Genomic DNA, 17,972 nt, shown 5'->3' with positions numbered 1-17,972 from the left:
ATTAATCTTTGGGAGATCGCAGACGACAGACATTTTGTATGCCCATACAGTCGGCATGGCCGCGCCATGCTGACTGTATGGGCGCCGTAGATTCGATCGCACAAAAAGTCTGTCGTCTGCGATCACCCTTTACCGGATTGATGGATCAGATTGACGAGAAACGTTGATGAGAAACGATCGTGTAACCAGTGGCGGCGTAGTTTTCTTAATCGAACTTAAAACTCTCCTCTTTCGTCATAAGTTTACTCATTACCGGATTTTGAAACCAGGGATCGGAACCGGTTTTGCAAAACCTGTTAATTTCGTTCGATAAACCGATATAATTTCGTTCCTCCATAAAACCGGTAAATTGATAGAACAAAATTTTTAAGCTCTCACAAACCGAAATAAACCGGTTTGAGCGGCGTGCGGCTCGCACCTTTGCATCGCCGCGCTGTTGCCGCTCCGCGCTATCTCTCATCTCGTCGCACGCGCACCTTTCTTCTCTATCTCGATTCTCGCATGCGCGGGGTTTGTTTACTATTACTTCGTTCGTCCTTCGCTGCGAGTGTTGGTTTCTTCTTTTTGTAAATTATCAATAATTATGGGAAGAAAAAAGGAAAACAAAATATATTCGATGTTTGCATTTGACGAAAACACAAAAAAGTCCAAATGTTTAGTGGAAGGGTGTAGTCCATATTTAACCTACTTTTTTTACGTCCGTGATTTAACCATATTTATATAATCTGACAAAAGTTGGTTTAGCTATTCCACCAACAAGTGTCAGCGTCGAGAGGCTTTTTTTCTCATTAAAATTTGTACTCAACAATTTAAGAATGCGTTTGCAAGACTCCATAATAGATGATGTAATTATTGTTAGAAATAATTGTTTGTATTCCAAATAATTTCCTTAAATATAAATTTAAGGAAATTATTTGGAATACAAACAATTATTTCTAACAATAATTACATCATCTATTATGGATCCGACTGGGGCATAAGCCCCAGTCGGATCATTGTTGCCATTTAATAACTAGTAGTTGGGCTATTAGTCCCCAAAAATTTTGGTCCCAATGGGACGAATGACCTGAGATAATTAAAGTATTTATACTAACGTTAATAACTGTTAAAGTCTCGTAAAACATTACATAAGGTTATAATTTTATAAATAGTTTTAACGAATGTAACTACACTGATTTCAGGCATTTTTAAATTTTAATATTTGATTTATTATATAAAAAATGTAAAATAATATATTTTGATATAAATTATAACCACAGCAATTACTTAATGTAACATAGGATTATTTTTGTTAAAAAATTGTAATATTATTGAAAATAAGAAAAAATAATGTATGAAGAGTATTACTCATACTTCAATAATTATAATAATATTATTTGAGTTACCTACTGGCAATTCTAATATTTTCAAACTGTATTATGAACTATAAGTTCACAATTACAAGGTACACCTAAGATGTTTTATAATAAAACCTCTGAATTTATTTTATAGAAATAATCGGCCAAGTGCGAGTCGGAATCGCGCACGTAGGGTTCCGTACCGTTAAAGAGGAAAAAAATGCCAATTTTTTTTATATGAGAGACCCCCTTAATTTTTTATTTTATTTAAATATTATTATTAATTATTGAAGTACACATAATATAATTAAGGCATTTATGTAAATTTCAAGTTACTAGCTGTTACCATTATTGATTACGAGCAAAAAAGGCAAAAAAAATAACGTTTGTTGTATGGGGGCCCTCCTTAAATATTATTTTTTTTGTTTTTAGTATTTGTTGTTATAGCGGCAATAGAAATACACAATCTGTGAAAATTTCAGAAGTCTAGCTATAGCGGTTCTTGAGATACAGCCTGATGACATACAGACGGACAGACGGACAGACAATGAAGTCTTAGTAATAGGGTCCCGACTCCCGTTTTTACCCTTTAAACTCAAACTCAAACTCAAAATTTTTTATTCAGAATAAATTTTTTCAAATATTCTCTGAACGTCGGGGCTACACAGATGCCTACCACCGGTTCGGGAACTAACCCGGCGAGAAGAACCGGCGTAAGAAACTCGCACGGGGCCATCTTTTTCTAAAAAGATGGAAAATTACAAAAAATATATTATAAAATAACAGTGTCATTATGACTAAATAAAATACAACGAGTGTACAATTATTATACATATTATAATGAAACAGCTCTGCAGGGGGCGACCTTATTCCCATGGTGTACTATCATTCATGAAATCAGTAACTTTATAGTACGCTTTGGTACACAAACGTTCTTTAACAACTTTTTTAAATCTATTAATTGAGAGATTTTGAACGATTTCTGGGATCTTATTATAAAGGCGTATACATTGACCTTTAAAAGAATTTTTGACTTTAGTAAATCTAGTCACCGGAATTTCAAGCTTATGTTTATTACGAGTATTTCTCCCATGGGTATCACACTTTTTCGTGAATTGATATATATTCTTTTTAACATATAATACATTTGATAGGACATATTGAGAAGCAACAGTTAAGATTCCAGTTTCCTTAAATTTTTCTCTAAGTGAAGTATTACGGGCCAACTTGTAGATTGCCCGCACAGCTCGCTTCTGCAGCACAAAAATTGTATTTATATCTGCAGCATTGCCCCACAGCAAAATGCCGTAGGACATAATACTATGAAAGTAACTAAAATACACTAGACGTGCTGTTGTTTCATCTGAAAATTGTCTAATCTTACTTACTGCATATGCTGCTGAACTGAGTCTGTCGGCCAACCCAGCAATATGAGGGCCCCACTGAAGCTTGGAGTCTAGTGCAATACCTAAAAATACAGCTGTATCCACTAGCTCCATAACATCACCATTTAAAAGCACATTGGTTTCCGTTTGCCTTACATTGGGCAATTTGAATTTAATACATTTTGTTTTTTTACTATTAAGTAAAAGATTATTAACACTAAACCAATGTACAATCTTTGAGAGAGCATTATTTACTTCGTCATAACACGCATTAAGGCGTTTGATATTGAATGTAAGAGATGTATCATCAGCAAATAATACTATCCCATGTTTATCTTTAATTAAGAATGGCAGGTCATTTATATAAATAAGAAACAGGAAGGGTCCTAATATAGACCCCTGTGGGACCCCCATTTCAATTTTTGCACCAGCAGATTTTTTACCATTTATCTCAACCCTCTGAGTTCTATTTGACAAGTACGATTTTAGGAGGGCGAGTGCTGTGCCTTTTATGCCATAGTGACAGAGTTTCCTGACCAATGTTTTGTGTTGCACGCAATCAAAGGCCTTTGAGAGATCGCAAAAAACTCCTAGAGCATCCTGCGACGTCTCCCAGGCATTAAAAATACTACTGATCAATTCAACGCCTGCGTCTGTAGTAGACCGTCCCTTTGTAAATCCAAATTGTTTATTGTGTAAAATATTATTTATATTAAAGTGCGTTAGTAATTGATTCAGTATTATCTTTTCATAAATTTTACTCAATGTCGGTACAATAGATATAGGTCGGAAATTAGACGGGTCCAACTTACTACCAGATTTAAAAAGAGGTAAAACTTTACTGTGTTTCATTAGATCAGGAAATACGCCACTTTTTATACAATCATTAAATATAGTCGCTAAGTAGGGCGCGATAACATCGATTATAGATTTAATAACTTTCATTGATAGGCCCCACAAATCAGTAGTGTTCTTAATATTTAGTAAATTGAAAGTTTTTAAAATGTCTTCAGGACCTACTTCTTTAAATCTGAAGTCGATATCACATTCATTTACATTTTCTTTAAGTAACAATATAGCATCATCAGGAGAGTCCTTTAGGTTACTTGTAATTGAAATTGAAACTGGAATGTCAGCGAAAAATTTCTCAAAAGCAGTCGCAACATCATTGTCGGAAGTTATATTTTTGTTATCTATATTTAATTTGAAATCTGAGTTGTGACTGGCGACTCTTCCAGTATCACTTGCTATTATTTGCCACGTTGTCTTTACTTTATTTTTTGAATTCTTAATTTTATTTCTAATGTGAATAGATTTCTAATGTGAAAATATATTTTTTTTTTTTTTTTATGAAATAAGGGGGCAAACGAGCAAACGGGTCACCTGATGGAAAGTAACTTCCGTCGCCCATGGACACTCGCAGCATCAGAAGAGCTGCAAGTGCGTTGCCGGCCTTTTAAGAGGGAACAGGGTAAGGGGAGGGTAAGGATGGGAAGGGAATAGGGGAGAGTAGGGAAGGGAATAGGGGAGAGTAGGGAAGGGAATAGGGTAGGGGATTGGGCCTCCGGTAAACTCACTTACTCGGCGAAACACAGCGCAAGCGCTGTTTCACGCCGGTTTTCTGTGAGAACGTGGTATTTCTCCGGTCGAGCCGGCCCATTCGTGCCGAAGCATGGCTCTCCCACGTAATTTTTTAAGCAGCCAAATTTAAGCAGCCCTGCAGACTTGCTTAAATATTTTTGAATATAATCTTACATAGTTTATAAAGTGTTCACTTTGATTTATAGTTCTTTCATTATAAAGGTCATACAGTTTTAATCTGCTTTTCATAATACCTGGTGTAGCCCATTCACTAAATTTACTCTTATTGTTTTTTCCAACTGTCTTAGAGGTGAAGGTAGTATCAAAATGGTTTTTAATTAATTTGAAAAGATTACCAAATGTCATATCTGGACTACTATGATATTCTAAATTTCCAATCTTAGATATAATTTCACCCCTAAACTTCTCAATACGTTTATCATTAATTGGAATACAAGTACTTTTGTTTTTACATACTTTTTTGAAATTCTTGTTCATGGAGAAAATAGCTCGTTGTCCACAGTGATCAGAGCTTAGTATGTTTAAGACTTCTTTCTTTAAGGAGTCTATATTGGTAAAAATATTATCAATGCATGGAAATTTTAAGGCCAAACTCTACGGATTTAATCTGGTAGCATCACCCATGTGCGAGTGCTCGACCGAAGGCAACATGTTTGAACAAACAGCTCATCATGTTCTCTGGGAGTGCAGTCTCTGGCAGGACGAAAGAACTACAATGCTAAACAACCTACTCTGCACATCTGGTGTCGCATACTACGGTGATCTCGTGGACAGCGCTAGGAACTTCCGTGCCTTCAAGCGTTTTTGTCACAATTACTATTGGCAACAGTCTAACACAATAAATTAGTTAAGCTCTAGCATAGTAGTCACTATTATTATTAACGTTAATTCCCGTGGTGCTTCTCCCTTTCAGTTCTTTGACTTTCGGTCACTGCAACTTTGTGCTGTCTCCCGCTTTATATTGGGGAGGGAATCTGGAATTCTTCCTTCTCCTCCTATTTTCTTCTGATTAATTTCGTTGCGGGTCCCAAGACAGCTTTAGCATGTCCCTCGGGCTCCTTGAGATCATATCAGAGGGTTTTCGTGGTTGGATGCCGCTGCCGATCCTGGCGACACAGGAGATACAGTGGTGGGAATGTGTGGTGGGCCGAAGCCCGTTTAAAAAAAAAAAAAATCAATGCATGTAGCAGAGTTGCCACTGATCCTTGTGGGTTCATAAAACAAATTTGTCAAATTATATGATCTTAACAAAGAAGTGAATCTAACAGTGGTTGAATTATTGTCTAAAATATTTATATTAAAATCACCACAAAGTAAAATGTGTTTGTTAGATGCACTTATTTTTATTAATAAAATCTCCATGTCCTTTTCAAATATATCATACTAGCTGTTGCCCGCGACTTCGTCCGCGTGGACTTTAGTTTATAGCGCGCGCGTAACAAAATTTGTGTCAAATTTAAAAACTTTTTAAAACCCTGGTAAGTGGTACCCCTCTTAGGGCCGCGCTACACCGGAATGGCAGCGCTGAAAGTGCTCGCCTCGCCGCTGCCATTCCGGTGTAGCGCGGCCCTTAATTAATCAAAATACCCAAAAACAGCTGTGCAGTGTGCACATAATCTATACTAATATTATAAATGCGAAAGTATCTCTGTCTGTCTGTCTGTCTGTCAGACTCGCTTTCACGCCAAACGCCAAAACTACCGAACCGATTGTAATGAAATTTTGTATACAGATAGTCTAAAGCCTGAGAAAGGACATAGGCTACTTTTTTACTGGAAAAAAGGGTTGTCAGGGGGTGAAAATGCGTAAATTTGTTCAAATTAAGTTAGTTCCAAAAATTCATAATAGATGGCGCCGTGCGTCTTCGACATCGCGCTGACGCTTGCTCAAAAGTCTTTCTATAAGAGGTGGTATCATCTTACATTTAAGTTTCGATTTTTTTCGATTGTTATATCTATTCTACGGTATTAAATAACTCAGTACTTTATCTGTGCAGTGACGTAACCTTAAACCTATCAATGATAAATAGTTTATGGGTAAAGTTGTGTAATTGGGGGGCTAAATAAGCTTTTAAAATTTGGCATAAAATGTAAAGTTTAATATAAAAAAAATGAAATACTTATTGTGTGCACACTGCACAGCTGTATTGATTTAAGGGGTACCAGGGTTTTTTTATAAAAGCTTTTGACACCAATTTTGTTGACATCGCGCTTTATAAACTGAAGTCCACGCGGACGAAGTCGCGGGCAACAGCTAGTAACTAATAAGTATGATTAGTTCTGTTACAATAAAGTAAAAAATAAAACGCCATCTGTTGAATCGTATTAGAACTAAAATGTTCATTGCATCGATATATTTCTGGATTTTTTATAATATTATACATAAAATATATTTAAGTAAAAAATAAAACGCCATCTGTTTTCATATATTAGAATTAAAATGTTGATTGCATTGATATATTTTCTGGATGGAATATAGGCCAACACGGTACACTTGAACTCCTTTATTATAGAGCGCCTTCTGTCGTCAACTTGTCACATATATTAGAAATGCAGTAGGAGTTCTATAAGATAAGATAGATTGATTATTATTATACCAAGTGATAATATTATTAAACATAATATTCTACCGTATTGAAAACTATAAACAAAAACATAATAACTAATAAGTATGATTAGTTCTATGTTACAATGAAGTAAAAAATAAAACGCCATCTGTTGAATCGTATTAGAACTAAAATGTTCATTGCATCGATATATTCCTGGATTTTTTATAATATTATACATAAAATACATTTAAGATTTTTGAAATTTTATTTTAATACACATCCAAGACCCAGGAACATTTATAACTTTTTGTTCCGCCTGCGGGACTCGAACCCAGGACCCCCGGGATGAGCGCTGGCCACGCGTAATGCGAATTCATTTTCATCGATATTTTCATGGAAATAAGATATTTTCCCACATCAAAATGTAGCCTATGTCCTTTCTCAGACTCTAGAATAACTGTGTGCAAAATTTCATTGCAATCGGTTCAGTAGTTTTGGCGTGAAAGCGAGACAGACAGACAGACAGACAGACAGACAGACAGAGATACTTTCGCATTTATAATATTAGTATGGATAATCCTAGTGGAGGCCTGTATACACATATAATAATAAAGTTTCCCACCTCTACGCAGGCTATTTCAGTTGTTCGTTCTGTAGAGAGGCTCACTAAGTCCTTACGTTCTTTATATTTTAAATTCTTGTTAATTAGTATGAGTGAACCACCTCTTATGGCTTTTTCTCTGCAGAAAGAACTTGCCAGCTGGTGCACACTATAATTTAACATTTTACATTTGGGTACGGAACCCTAAAAATGATCACTTACCTCCGATACACATGAGTTATTATTGCGTGAAATTGAAGAACACAACAACACACATTATTGATTAGGAGTCAACACAACAAAAACAAATCTAGGATTCTATTTGTCAATTGACAGATTTGCATGACGCCTCACGCAATTTAAATCTGTCAAATCCATACAAATTAAGAAATGCATCTACGCGTCGCGTTGCGGTCTGAATTGACCCAAATGGGACGAAACGGCATCGACATTTAAAAAATTCCCGGCTTGTTCTAAATGCGGCGTAATCACGTAGGACGAATCGGGAACGACTCATTTAATTATTTATTTATTTTATTTATTTATTTAGATCAGGCACCATTAAGTACCGTGATAAACTGATCTTATAAGGGTTGAGTTTTACTTTTTTTAAGGTACTTACAGGTAAAGATATACACCCTAAAGATAATAATAATATCATAATATTAATACGCGAACGAAAAACTTTGTAACCCTTTTTACGAAAAATGGGGAAACAAAATTTCATGCACCTAGCATGAAATTTTGCACAGTTATAGTTTATATGGTGAAGGAATGCATCGAGCTAATATTATTTTGAAATTATGCTCTTATCATACATTTTTTTAACAAATAAAACATTACACACACTACAACACACACAGATGAGAAATAACAGATTTTTGAGTGACAAGCCTATACATTCGAATTATAATCTTTTATTTATGGTTGAATTCTGTTGACAATAACTTGACAAATTGAAAATGGATTATAATTTTTATATTGAATCTAAGATACTATTAGACAATGCTTACACGGCCAGTCTGAGATCAGCTAAGTCCCGGAGACAAGAGTTGAAAAAAAATGATAAAGTTAATATTTTTTACAAAATATAAGTAGGTAGTAGTCCTAATGTCGTTGAAACTTAGGTCAACCGGTAACCTAAACCTAAAACCGGAATTCAATCGGTTTCGGTCATTGACCCCAAACCGGTTTGAAACATAAACCGGTTTCCGATCCCTGTTTGAAACCTACAAAAATCGATAACGACATCGATTATTATTCGTGGGTGATTTCGTATATCGCACATCCCTATCACAACTGTCATATAAGACATTTGACACTTGACAGCTCACATTGACACTTCTATCTACAATTAACTAATAACTGCACTTCTAGTTCTGCTATTTGTGCACAAATTCTGTGTGGAAATAAATATTTTTTTGTTAATAATTTATTGAAATAATGAGTGAAAAAGTCTGCCTATTGTGTTTTTCTTTTGCAAAACTTACTAAAGATATTAGATTGACTCGTTTGCAAAGTGTGTACGAGGGATTAACAGATATTAAAGTAAGTTTAATTGGTGAACAATAAGCTTATTGAACAAGTTTTAGCCATAAAAGTCTTCTGTTTTGGCTTCAAACTCTCTTGCTGATTTATTTTGAATCTAAACGTTATAGACCCTGGTTTTGCCTTACAGTCATTGCCATTACACTCATGTAAATCGTCTAATATACTATATTTACGCTAATTATAAGATATTATATATAACAAAAACATGTTTATATTCTTTTGAACTTTATCAGATAAAAGCTGACTCGCATCCCCTGTGTTACATCTGTTATGCGAAGCTTCTTAAGTGTGAACTGCTGATTAGAGCAGTGCAGCAACACAACACAGAAAATCAGGTACTTAATATTATGTTTACATCTTTTGTAATAGTATTTTGATTTTGATTACAGTCTTTTATACACAATGTCACGGCTTAGGTTAACTACACCTGTAGACTATAGTATAGTAGAATTTTTGTTTAAATATTTCCAAATCACACCTTGACTGACTGATGATAACACATCTACATATAAATAAAAATTTCTATGTTAAAGCACAAATCAATAGGCGTGATAGTTTTTACTTTTTCCGTAAAGCTTACCAAAAAATGTACAGGTTGTGGGATATACTAGGGCTTGCTTCGCTCGCCCTGATAATTTGGGATGATATTATAAGTAGAAACATGTTCATATACAAGGGACAGGTGCATACGTAAGGTACAGATATACTATAGACAAAGGTCTATACACAAAGATTTGTATACATGGGACATATTTATTATACACAAGGGACAGCTTAATATAATAGGGACAGGTTTATACACTAGGAATAAGTTTACATACAAGAGACAAGTGAATATACAAGGTATAGGTACAAAAGACTCAAGTTCATAAAGTGGTATAATATGTATTTCTTTTGCCTCTTTGTACCATGAGTTCCATGACTTCGAAGTATACAATTTATCGATACTGTTTAAATTTTCAGACTCGAGTTACTCCACTGGTCCAACTTGGTGTATTTAATGCTGATCATTTGTCATTACCTAATGATTATGTGGAAATTGAAGTGCAACCCGCTGTTCCAGTTCTCAATAAAGAATGTGAGTTAAGACCATTACCTGGCATATGAAAGACGGGCGTGAGTGTGAAGAGAGAAGGTTTTTTGGTCGCCCCCTTGGAGCCTGGCTAGGTGTTTTTACGCGCGAGTTGCGCACCCGCGCGTACCCGAGATACTAGAGCTACATATTATATCCCGTCCAGATGCCTACCTAGGGTGAAGCCAAACGAGCGTAATTTGTGAGTCGCAGAAATTTTGCTGCATTCAGTTTCATACAAAAGTCCTGTTTATTCACACGAGCGTAATTTTGTGAGTCATGATTTGTATGAAAAGATATTTAAGCGACCGAAATTCTGCGACTCACGACTCATAAAATTACGCTCGTTTGGCTTCACCCATACGCGCTTCCTTACTCGCGCGTACAACGCGTGCAATGAGCGGGACTCTCGAGTGTCGACTCGCCCGTTTAACCGTTTCCGTGCGGATGTCACCGATAGGCATCATGGGTAGCTTTCTGTATGGCGGGTGACGCCCGAGAGGAGATAAAATGTTTACCTGTAAAACTATGATGAAATTACATTTTTCAGAGGTTTCCCCTCAATGAAAGTGGCTTTATTTGTCACGTATTTTACGTGTACAGTGTTAGTTTTAGGATATTGCATAAAAACTTACACTTCAGGAGTCCTAAACATTTTATAATTAAATAACGCCAACACCAGCAAAATCTCACATCAACATAATTTATTCTTATAACTAACTAGCAGCCCGCCCCTGCTTCGCACGGGTATGAAACAAACATTTCTAAAGTTGGTGGTGTTATTAACCCGGCGAGAGTGTGGTAAGATGGTAGTCTTAGTGTCTACCCACTAAAAAATTGTGGGTGCTCCGCTTTCACTCCACTGTCGAGTAAAAGCGTTTTCAATGCGAACTACCCTGCCAAAATGAACCTTTATTCAAATGGATGTATTTGGATAATCCACGAATAATAAAAACTAAGGAAACGTAACTCCTATACTTCAACCGTTTTGAATTTGGTTCCGTTTCGCACACTAAAATATGACAATAGCTATGAAACACTAACGCTCAAATTTACGAAAAAAAGCCGTTTACAATAATTATTGTTACTTGTATAATTACACAAAATTATGCATGTATTCGGGTCTCTTTTTGCATAAAGTATGTATGTATTCTGGTTTCTTTTTGTAGCTCGCGGAACATTTTTTTTGACGCAGTTACTCTTTCTTAGTTTTTATTATTCGTACAATACATCATTTTCTTTTTAGATTTGATTTTTTTAATTCAGATATTTCATTCAAAAACTACCACTTAAACAACGTTTATTTGTTTATAAAATGCTATAAAAAGTAGATACATTTTTTGGCGTTATACATGACTAGCATGTAATATCCCGTTCTACAATAAAACGAAAATAAATTGATCAATATAGCCAAAGGTTTACAACACCTGATAAAAATAAGTTACTTACCTTCCATTTCTGTTTGTACACGTAAATAATCACTTTTAAATACTTGAAATGAACTATAATTCCAATCCCTGGCGGGTGGCGCCCGAGAGGAGATATCAAAGTTCCTGGCGGTAGGTGGCTGGCCTGGCTGCGAACAAATATTTCGTATCTCAGAGGAGATACGAAATATTTGTTCGCAGCCAGGCGCGTGAAATTGCTAAAAATGACACCGCACTGAATCGGTTAACGCGCGAGCGACGCGCGAGTCGAGATACTTGGGTGCCATTGCAGCGTCCAGTACTACGAGCAGGCCTGTCTCACTTCAATACAAACCTACTATTCTGGAAAACAACCTAATTTCAACCTTTTGCATTGCGTTTAGCGTTCATAGTACAATAACTGTCTGCCGTCTCGCTTCAATCTGCCAGGGCTGTCAAGCGAGCGGCGCGGCGGTCGGGCGGCGAGCGCGCGAGTCGCTCAGCCACAGAATACAAAAGTGCCAGCCTATTGAGACTAGTCCAGTGACCGGACGCTTGCGTTTATCGTACCTAAACTCGGGAGTAAAACTTCTGTACCGTAAGGTACTTATAAACGTGGGAGAGCCATGCTTCGGCACGAATGGGCCGGCTCGACCGGAGAAATACCACGTTCTCACAGAAAACCGGCGTGAAACAGCGCTAGCGCTGTGTTTCGCCGAGTGAGTGAGTTTACCGGAGGCCCAATCCCCTACCCTATTCCCTTCCCTACCCTCCCCTATTCGCTTCCCCTATTACCCTATTCCCTCTTAAAAGGCCGGCAACGCACCTGCAGCTCTTCTGATGCTGCGAGTGTCCATGGGCGACGGAAGTTGCTTTCCATCAGGTGACCTGTTTGCTCGTTTGCCCCCTTATTTCATTTAAAAAAATGTATTCTGTGTTACGAGCGAGTCCATTGCGAGTGGACGTATGGAGCGTGATAACTCCGATACGGAACTTTGACCCCCCCCCCCAGGCCCCAGCGTGATAACGCGCGTAAAACGAGGTATCTGGATGCAATAGAAATGGGCTCGAACATTTTTGCATGGAGCCTGGCATATCTAGCCGCCGCCATCTTGGTTTTTTTTTTTCAAAGTTTCTGAGCATGATAAAAGTGGTATATTATGAGTCCAAAGGACACAAACTGTGATGGAAGACGGACGTGCAGCGTATACGTCGCGAACGAAGGACGTCGAGGATAAGCGACGGATACGCAATCTTTAATTTTTATACTAAACACTAATGATTCAAAATGTATTTTACAGATATCAAACAAGAATTGATGGAGAATGCCTCCGGTAGCTACGAAATTAAAGTAGAAATCAAGGAAGAACGTAAGTTGAAACAAGTATAGTCTGGCATAAGGGTCGTCCTACACCGGAATGGCAGCGGCGGCGAGGCGAGCAATTTCAGCGTCATATGGTTTTAAACTTTATCTTCATTATTGTAATACATAGTATTTTTCTCAAGGGATACTATGTATTACAATAATGAAGATAAAGTTTAAAATCATATGACACTGAAAGTGCTCGCCTCGCCGCTGCCATTCCGGTGTGGCGCGGCCCTAAAAGTGAAGAAATTAAAAAGTGGCAACACCGTAGTGTCATCCCTTTTTTCTTAGATTGATTTGAAAGGATGACACTACGATGTTGCCACTTTTTAATTTCTTCACTTTTATGCCAGACCATAAATAATATTATATACCTATTATATTCTGATTAATATTTTGCAACTATTTAAAACTTCTTAAAACTTTCTTACAGATATCAAAAATGAATATCTAAGGAGCCCTGATTCTAAAGACAAGACTGCAAAAGTCGAGCAAATAACCACTGAAGCCTATGAAAAACCTTACTCTTGTGATGATTGCGGACGTAGATTCTTCCATCTTTGCCATTTGAGAGTGCACAAACGAATTCATTCCGGAGTCAAACCGTTCAGTTGTGATGTTTGCAACAAGAACTTCGCTCAGATATGTAACTTGAAAACACACCGACTCACACATGACGGCGTCAAAATCTTCTGCTGCGACGTTTGTGACAAAAAATTCGCACGATTAAACTCCTTGAAGAGACACAAGGCACTACACACTGGGGAACAACCGTACAGCTGTGATATATGTGGCAGGAAGTTCAGTCACTCGAGCAGCCTTCGGACACACAAGTTGACACATTCCAACGAGAAATCCTACACTTGTGATGTGTGCGGGGAGAAGTTCACACATCTAACTATGATGAAGCGACACAAAGTGTTACATTCAGATGAGAATCCGTATGTTTGTCATTTTTGCAACGAGAAGTGCCCGCATGTTAAAGCTTTAAAATTACACCTAAGAACACACAGAGGTAAGCAGTTTATATGTGACATTTGTTACAAGCAGTTTTCATCGAGGGCGAATCTGACGCAACATAAGAAGATACATACGGACGACAATCCATATACTTGTGATATTTGTGGTAAAGCATTCAGTCGTAGAGACCACTTGCGACGGCATAGGCTAACCCATGACAAATATTTAGAGCTAGTGAAACAGGAGTCAGATCAGCAGCAGCAGTACCAGCAGTAGAATAGGAACATGCAAATATAATATTTATGAAAATTTTGCTATTAAAACGTTAAAAAGTATAAAAGAAGGGCCACTGCAAGGTTAATATTTTATAAAATATTTGTTTTTTTTTACAAAAAATACGAATTATAGTAACTTAAAACCTAACGGATTTCAAAACACCAATCAGCGTTCAGTGACGTCACAAATGCCATCCCCGCGTTCTATTTAGCGTTAAAAACGATCAAAATGCGTTTTGAGCGTTTTGATAGTTTTTAACGCTAAATGGCATGACAACTTTTTGAGAGGTAAAGGTCAGTTAACTAAAGCTGGCACGATCAACACATTTACACATTGCGCTTAGTAGTGTCTGTGAATAAGCGCGCGGCGTGACGTCGTACTGCATACGCATCATAAAAATTCTGCCCGTCTCTCTCGCGCGCGGCCTATCTAAAATCTTTTATTTTGCTACTGTTTATAAATACAGCGTGATGTTACAAGTCAGTCACGTGTGTTGGCCAGCATTCGGGACTCTACAAAATCATTTATTTTTAAACATACTGTATAGTGAAATTGCATAAGTGAGAGTACTGTGATTTGTGAACGTGCCAGCTTTAGTTAACTGACCTATACGATCAGGTGGGGCCATTGTCAATAATAATAATTGTCATTTACAGTAGTGACGTCATACAGTCCGTTTTGGCGCCAAGATTTAAATTGACAATTTTAAACCGCATTTTTTGCAGTAAATTCCAGAGTTTTAATTTTTTTTAATACTTGTGGTCTATTTCTACATGGAGTTCTTTAAAATAAACATAAAAATATAAATATCGCATCTTCCCTATTTAAAATACACTTTTAGAAATATCGCCTTTATTGGTCAGCTTCTACAAGCAGAGTGAACCCCTTTTTACCGTTACCACCCTTTTTATACATTCTATGATTATCAACAGTTACTTACATTTTTAGATATCAAATATTGTAAATATATTCTGATTATCTTATATCTTTAAACAAGCAATTCTTGTATATATATAATTGGAATCTCGGAATCGGCTCCAACGATTCATGAAAATTTCGGGGGCGATAAATCGATCTAGCTAGGAATCATTTTTAGAAAATGTCATTTATTTCGAATACCGAGCAAAGCTCGGTCAAATAGCTAGTTGTTATTATGACATATAAGTATGACATTATTTTTAATTATATTTTAGGATTTTATTAAATGATTTTATAGTTATTATAGATTAGAACAAAACCGGAAGCTAGCTTAAATAGACAGGAACCAATCATTAGTACGAAAATAATAATAAAGGTGTCACAGGATGTGAGTTTTGTAACACTAGTTTCTAAATAAAGTAATAAATTAATCATTTTACAGAGCTCACTTCTGAAGATGTTTACATATAAGTAAATAGTTATGCTGTATGTGCTGGACAATCAAAATTTAATATCCCGGTTTTTCTCTAATCTTTCTTTATCTGTACTGAAGAATTTAAAAAACAAATTTAAAAAATTGTGACCAAGGGGGTCACAAACAACTTGGTCTTTTAAAATGAATCAATAAATAGTGTACAGTCTGTCAAGAAAGTGAAGAAATTAAAAAGTGGCAACATCGTAGTGTCATTCCTTTCAAATCAATCTAAGAAAAAAGGGATGACACTACGATGTTGCCACTATTTGATTTCTTCACTTTCTTGACAGACTATAGTTGTCTAAAAATGTAATAGCTTTCAAATTATTTTACATACTTATAAAACATAATTTTCCATGTTATGAATTATGATTCAAACCACAAGACAGGTTATTAGATTCGGTGACTTGTTTTGTGGTTAAAAAACTATAATATTATGTAAGTATTTTATAACTAGAGCTAGTATTAAGTTTCGTAATTTGTAATCTCAATAACCCCTCAGGGTTCGCTATCTTTATAAAATTTTAGGGCAGATTGTTGTTATGTTTGTTAGATTAATGTACAAAATAAATATTTATTTAGTTTTAAGTTTTTCTTTTTTTTTATTTAAAAACCGTTTTGCTAATAGACCTCCACGCATATAATATACCTCCACGGTATAGGCATAGACCCACGAAGGGGCAACTTCACCACATTCAACTATTGCTAGTTAAACAACTCATAATGTAATACTTACTGGGTTATGAATTGAGTAAAAGACTATAATATAATATACCTACCGCCGCACTCAGAAAACTTAAAGTTAATATACCTAGCAGAATAGAGCCAAGGGCGTCGCCAGCCGATGGCGCGGGAGGGTGGCAAGTGTAGGTATGAATTGTAGGTAAAGTCGACAGCACATGAAGCTTTTCACTTGTACTACGAGCCTTCCATCTACAGCGATTGTAATAACAACAGCATCTTATAGTACTATATATACATATCATTATATAATATTCTGTGAAAGTAGAGTCCAATGTGTAATACACGAGCACGAGCTCTTGACTATGCAATAAAAAACTTGTAAATAAGTTATAATAACATAATATATATTATATTTGGCAACTTTTTTAGAATCTCTAGGGGCAGCTGCCCCTCCCTGCCTCCCCTTGGCGACGCCCTTGAATAGAGCAACAATCTTGAGCTGTCAAACGAAACCGAAATTGATTTCATCTGTGTGTAAAAATATGTGTACGTATACACTTACGAGGGCTGCTATTTATGTATCCGGAATTAAAAAAAGAAACAAACATATATCATTTAATATGGTTTTATTGCTTTTCAAAATATTCGCCGCAATGATCGACACACTTTTGCATACGCTGGAACCAATTTTTATAACACTTTTTCCATTCTGATTGAGGTATCTCCAAAACGTGCATTTTGAACGCATCAACAGCCTCTTCGCGGCTCGAAAAACGTTGACCACGTAATTTGTTCTTCGCGTATGGAAATAAAAAGAAATCGTTAGGTGCCAAATCAGGGCTGTACGGCGGATGACCAGTCAATTCGATCTTTTGACCCTCCAAAAACTGAGTTGTTTCAGCTGAGGTGTGACAGCTAGCATTGTCGTGATGTAATATGATTCTGCGTTGTCGGTTGTCCTTTCTTATTTCTTCAAAGACTTCTGGTAAACAAATGGTCGTATACCATTCAGAATTAACCGTTTTACGATTCTCTAATGGCACTGTAGCCACATGTCCATTAATTCAAAAAAAACAGGCGACCATTTGCTTCAAAGTACTTTTTGCACGAGTAACTTTTGTTGGTTTCGGCTCATTTTGGAACACCCACACCGTTGACTGTTGTTTAGTTTCGGGGTCATATGCATAGATCCAAGATTCAACACCTGTGTAGATATTATAAACGGCTTTTGACGTACCACGGTTGTATTTTTTTTATCATTTTTTTGCACCAATCGACACGAGCCCGTTTTTGATCGATTGTCAAGTTGTGCGGAATCCAACGCGAACATATTTTTTTTACAGCGAAATGTTCGTGTAATATCTTATGTATGCTCGTCATACTTATGCCTAAGGACGCCTCTATCTCGCGATATGTAACATGACGATCACGCATTATTAGTTCCCGCACAGCATCTATATTTTGTGGGACAACAGCTGTTTTTGGGCGACCTTCTTTATTTTCATCCGTGAGCACAGACCGCCCACAATTAAACTCACTGTACCAGTGATAAACAGTGGTTTTTGATGGTGCTTCATCTCCAAAAGTTGCGGTGAGTTGAATAAAGCACTGTTGTTGATTTAGCCCACGCCGAAAATCGTAGTAAATCATTGCACGAAAATGTTCACGCGTTAAATCCATGGCAAATGAAGACACGCAATTTTCAAAATGACGCCACAATGGAAAAATAATTGACAGTCACATGAAACAAAATGTATTCTTCAACCAAAGAGTTCTATTTTCAAATGTTGT

The 17,972-nt window shown here is 36.5% G+C and overlaps 1 protein-coding gene across 2 annotated transcripts; it reads left to right on the top strand.

Moving 5' to 3' along the window:
- The first annotated feature begins 8,865 nt into the window (after positions 1 to 8,865).
- Positions 8,866 to 14,144, top strand: LOC121737834 (zinc finger protein 492-like). 2 transcript variants are annotated; one of them, XM_042129564.1, is made up of 5 exons: positions 8,866 to 9,021; positions 9,258 to 9,359; positions 9,988 to 10,102; positions 12,804 to 12,872; positions 13,302 to 14,144. In XM_042129564.1, the coding sequence occupies exons 1-5, from the start codon at positions 8,917 to 8,919 to the stop codon at positions 14,102 to 14,104; spliced, it is 1,194 nt and encodes a 397-aa protein (XP_041985498.1). In that variant the 5' UTR covers positions 8,866 to 8,916; the 3' UTR covers positions 14,105 to 14,144. The 2 variants fall into 2 exon arrangements, with proteins under 2 accessions (XP_041985498.1, XP_041985499.1); XM_042129565.1 differs by lacking the exon at positions 9,258 to 9,359.
- The last annotated feature ends 3,828 nt before the right edge of the window (positions 14,145 to 17,972 follow it).

This window comes from Aricia agestis, chromosome 21 (genome assembly GCF_905147365.1).
Source record: "Aricia agestis chromosome 21, ilAriAges1.1, whole genome shotgun sequence".
Classification (NCBI taxonomy): Eukaryota; Metazoa; Arthropoda; class Insecta; order Lepidoptera; family Lycaenidae; genus Aricia; species Aricia agestis.
The sequence above is the reverse complement of the archived record's forward strand: the minus strand, read 5'-3'. Positions and strand labels throughout refer to the sequence as shown.

Coding starts and splice junctions, on each gene's coding strand:
- LOC121737834 (XM_042129564.1), top strand. CDS start 8,917: ATGAGTGAAAAAGTCTGCCTATTGTGTTTTTCTTTTGCAAAACTTACT. Junction 9,022..9,257: donor AGGGATTAACAGATATTAAA/GTAAGTTTAATT, acceptor GAACTTTATCAG/ATAAAAGCTGACTCGCATCC. Junction 12,873..13,301: donor AGTAGAAATCAAGGAAGAAC/GTAAGTTGAAAC, acceptor ACTTTCTTACAG/ATATCAAAAATGAATATCTA.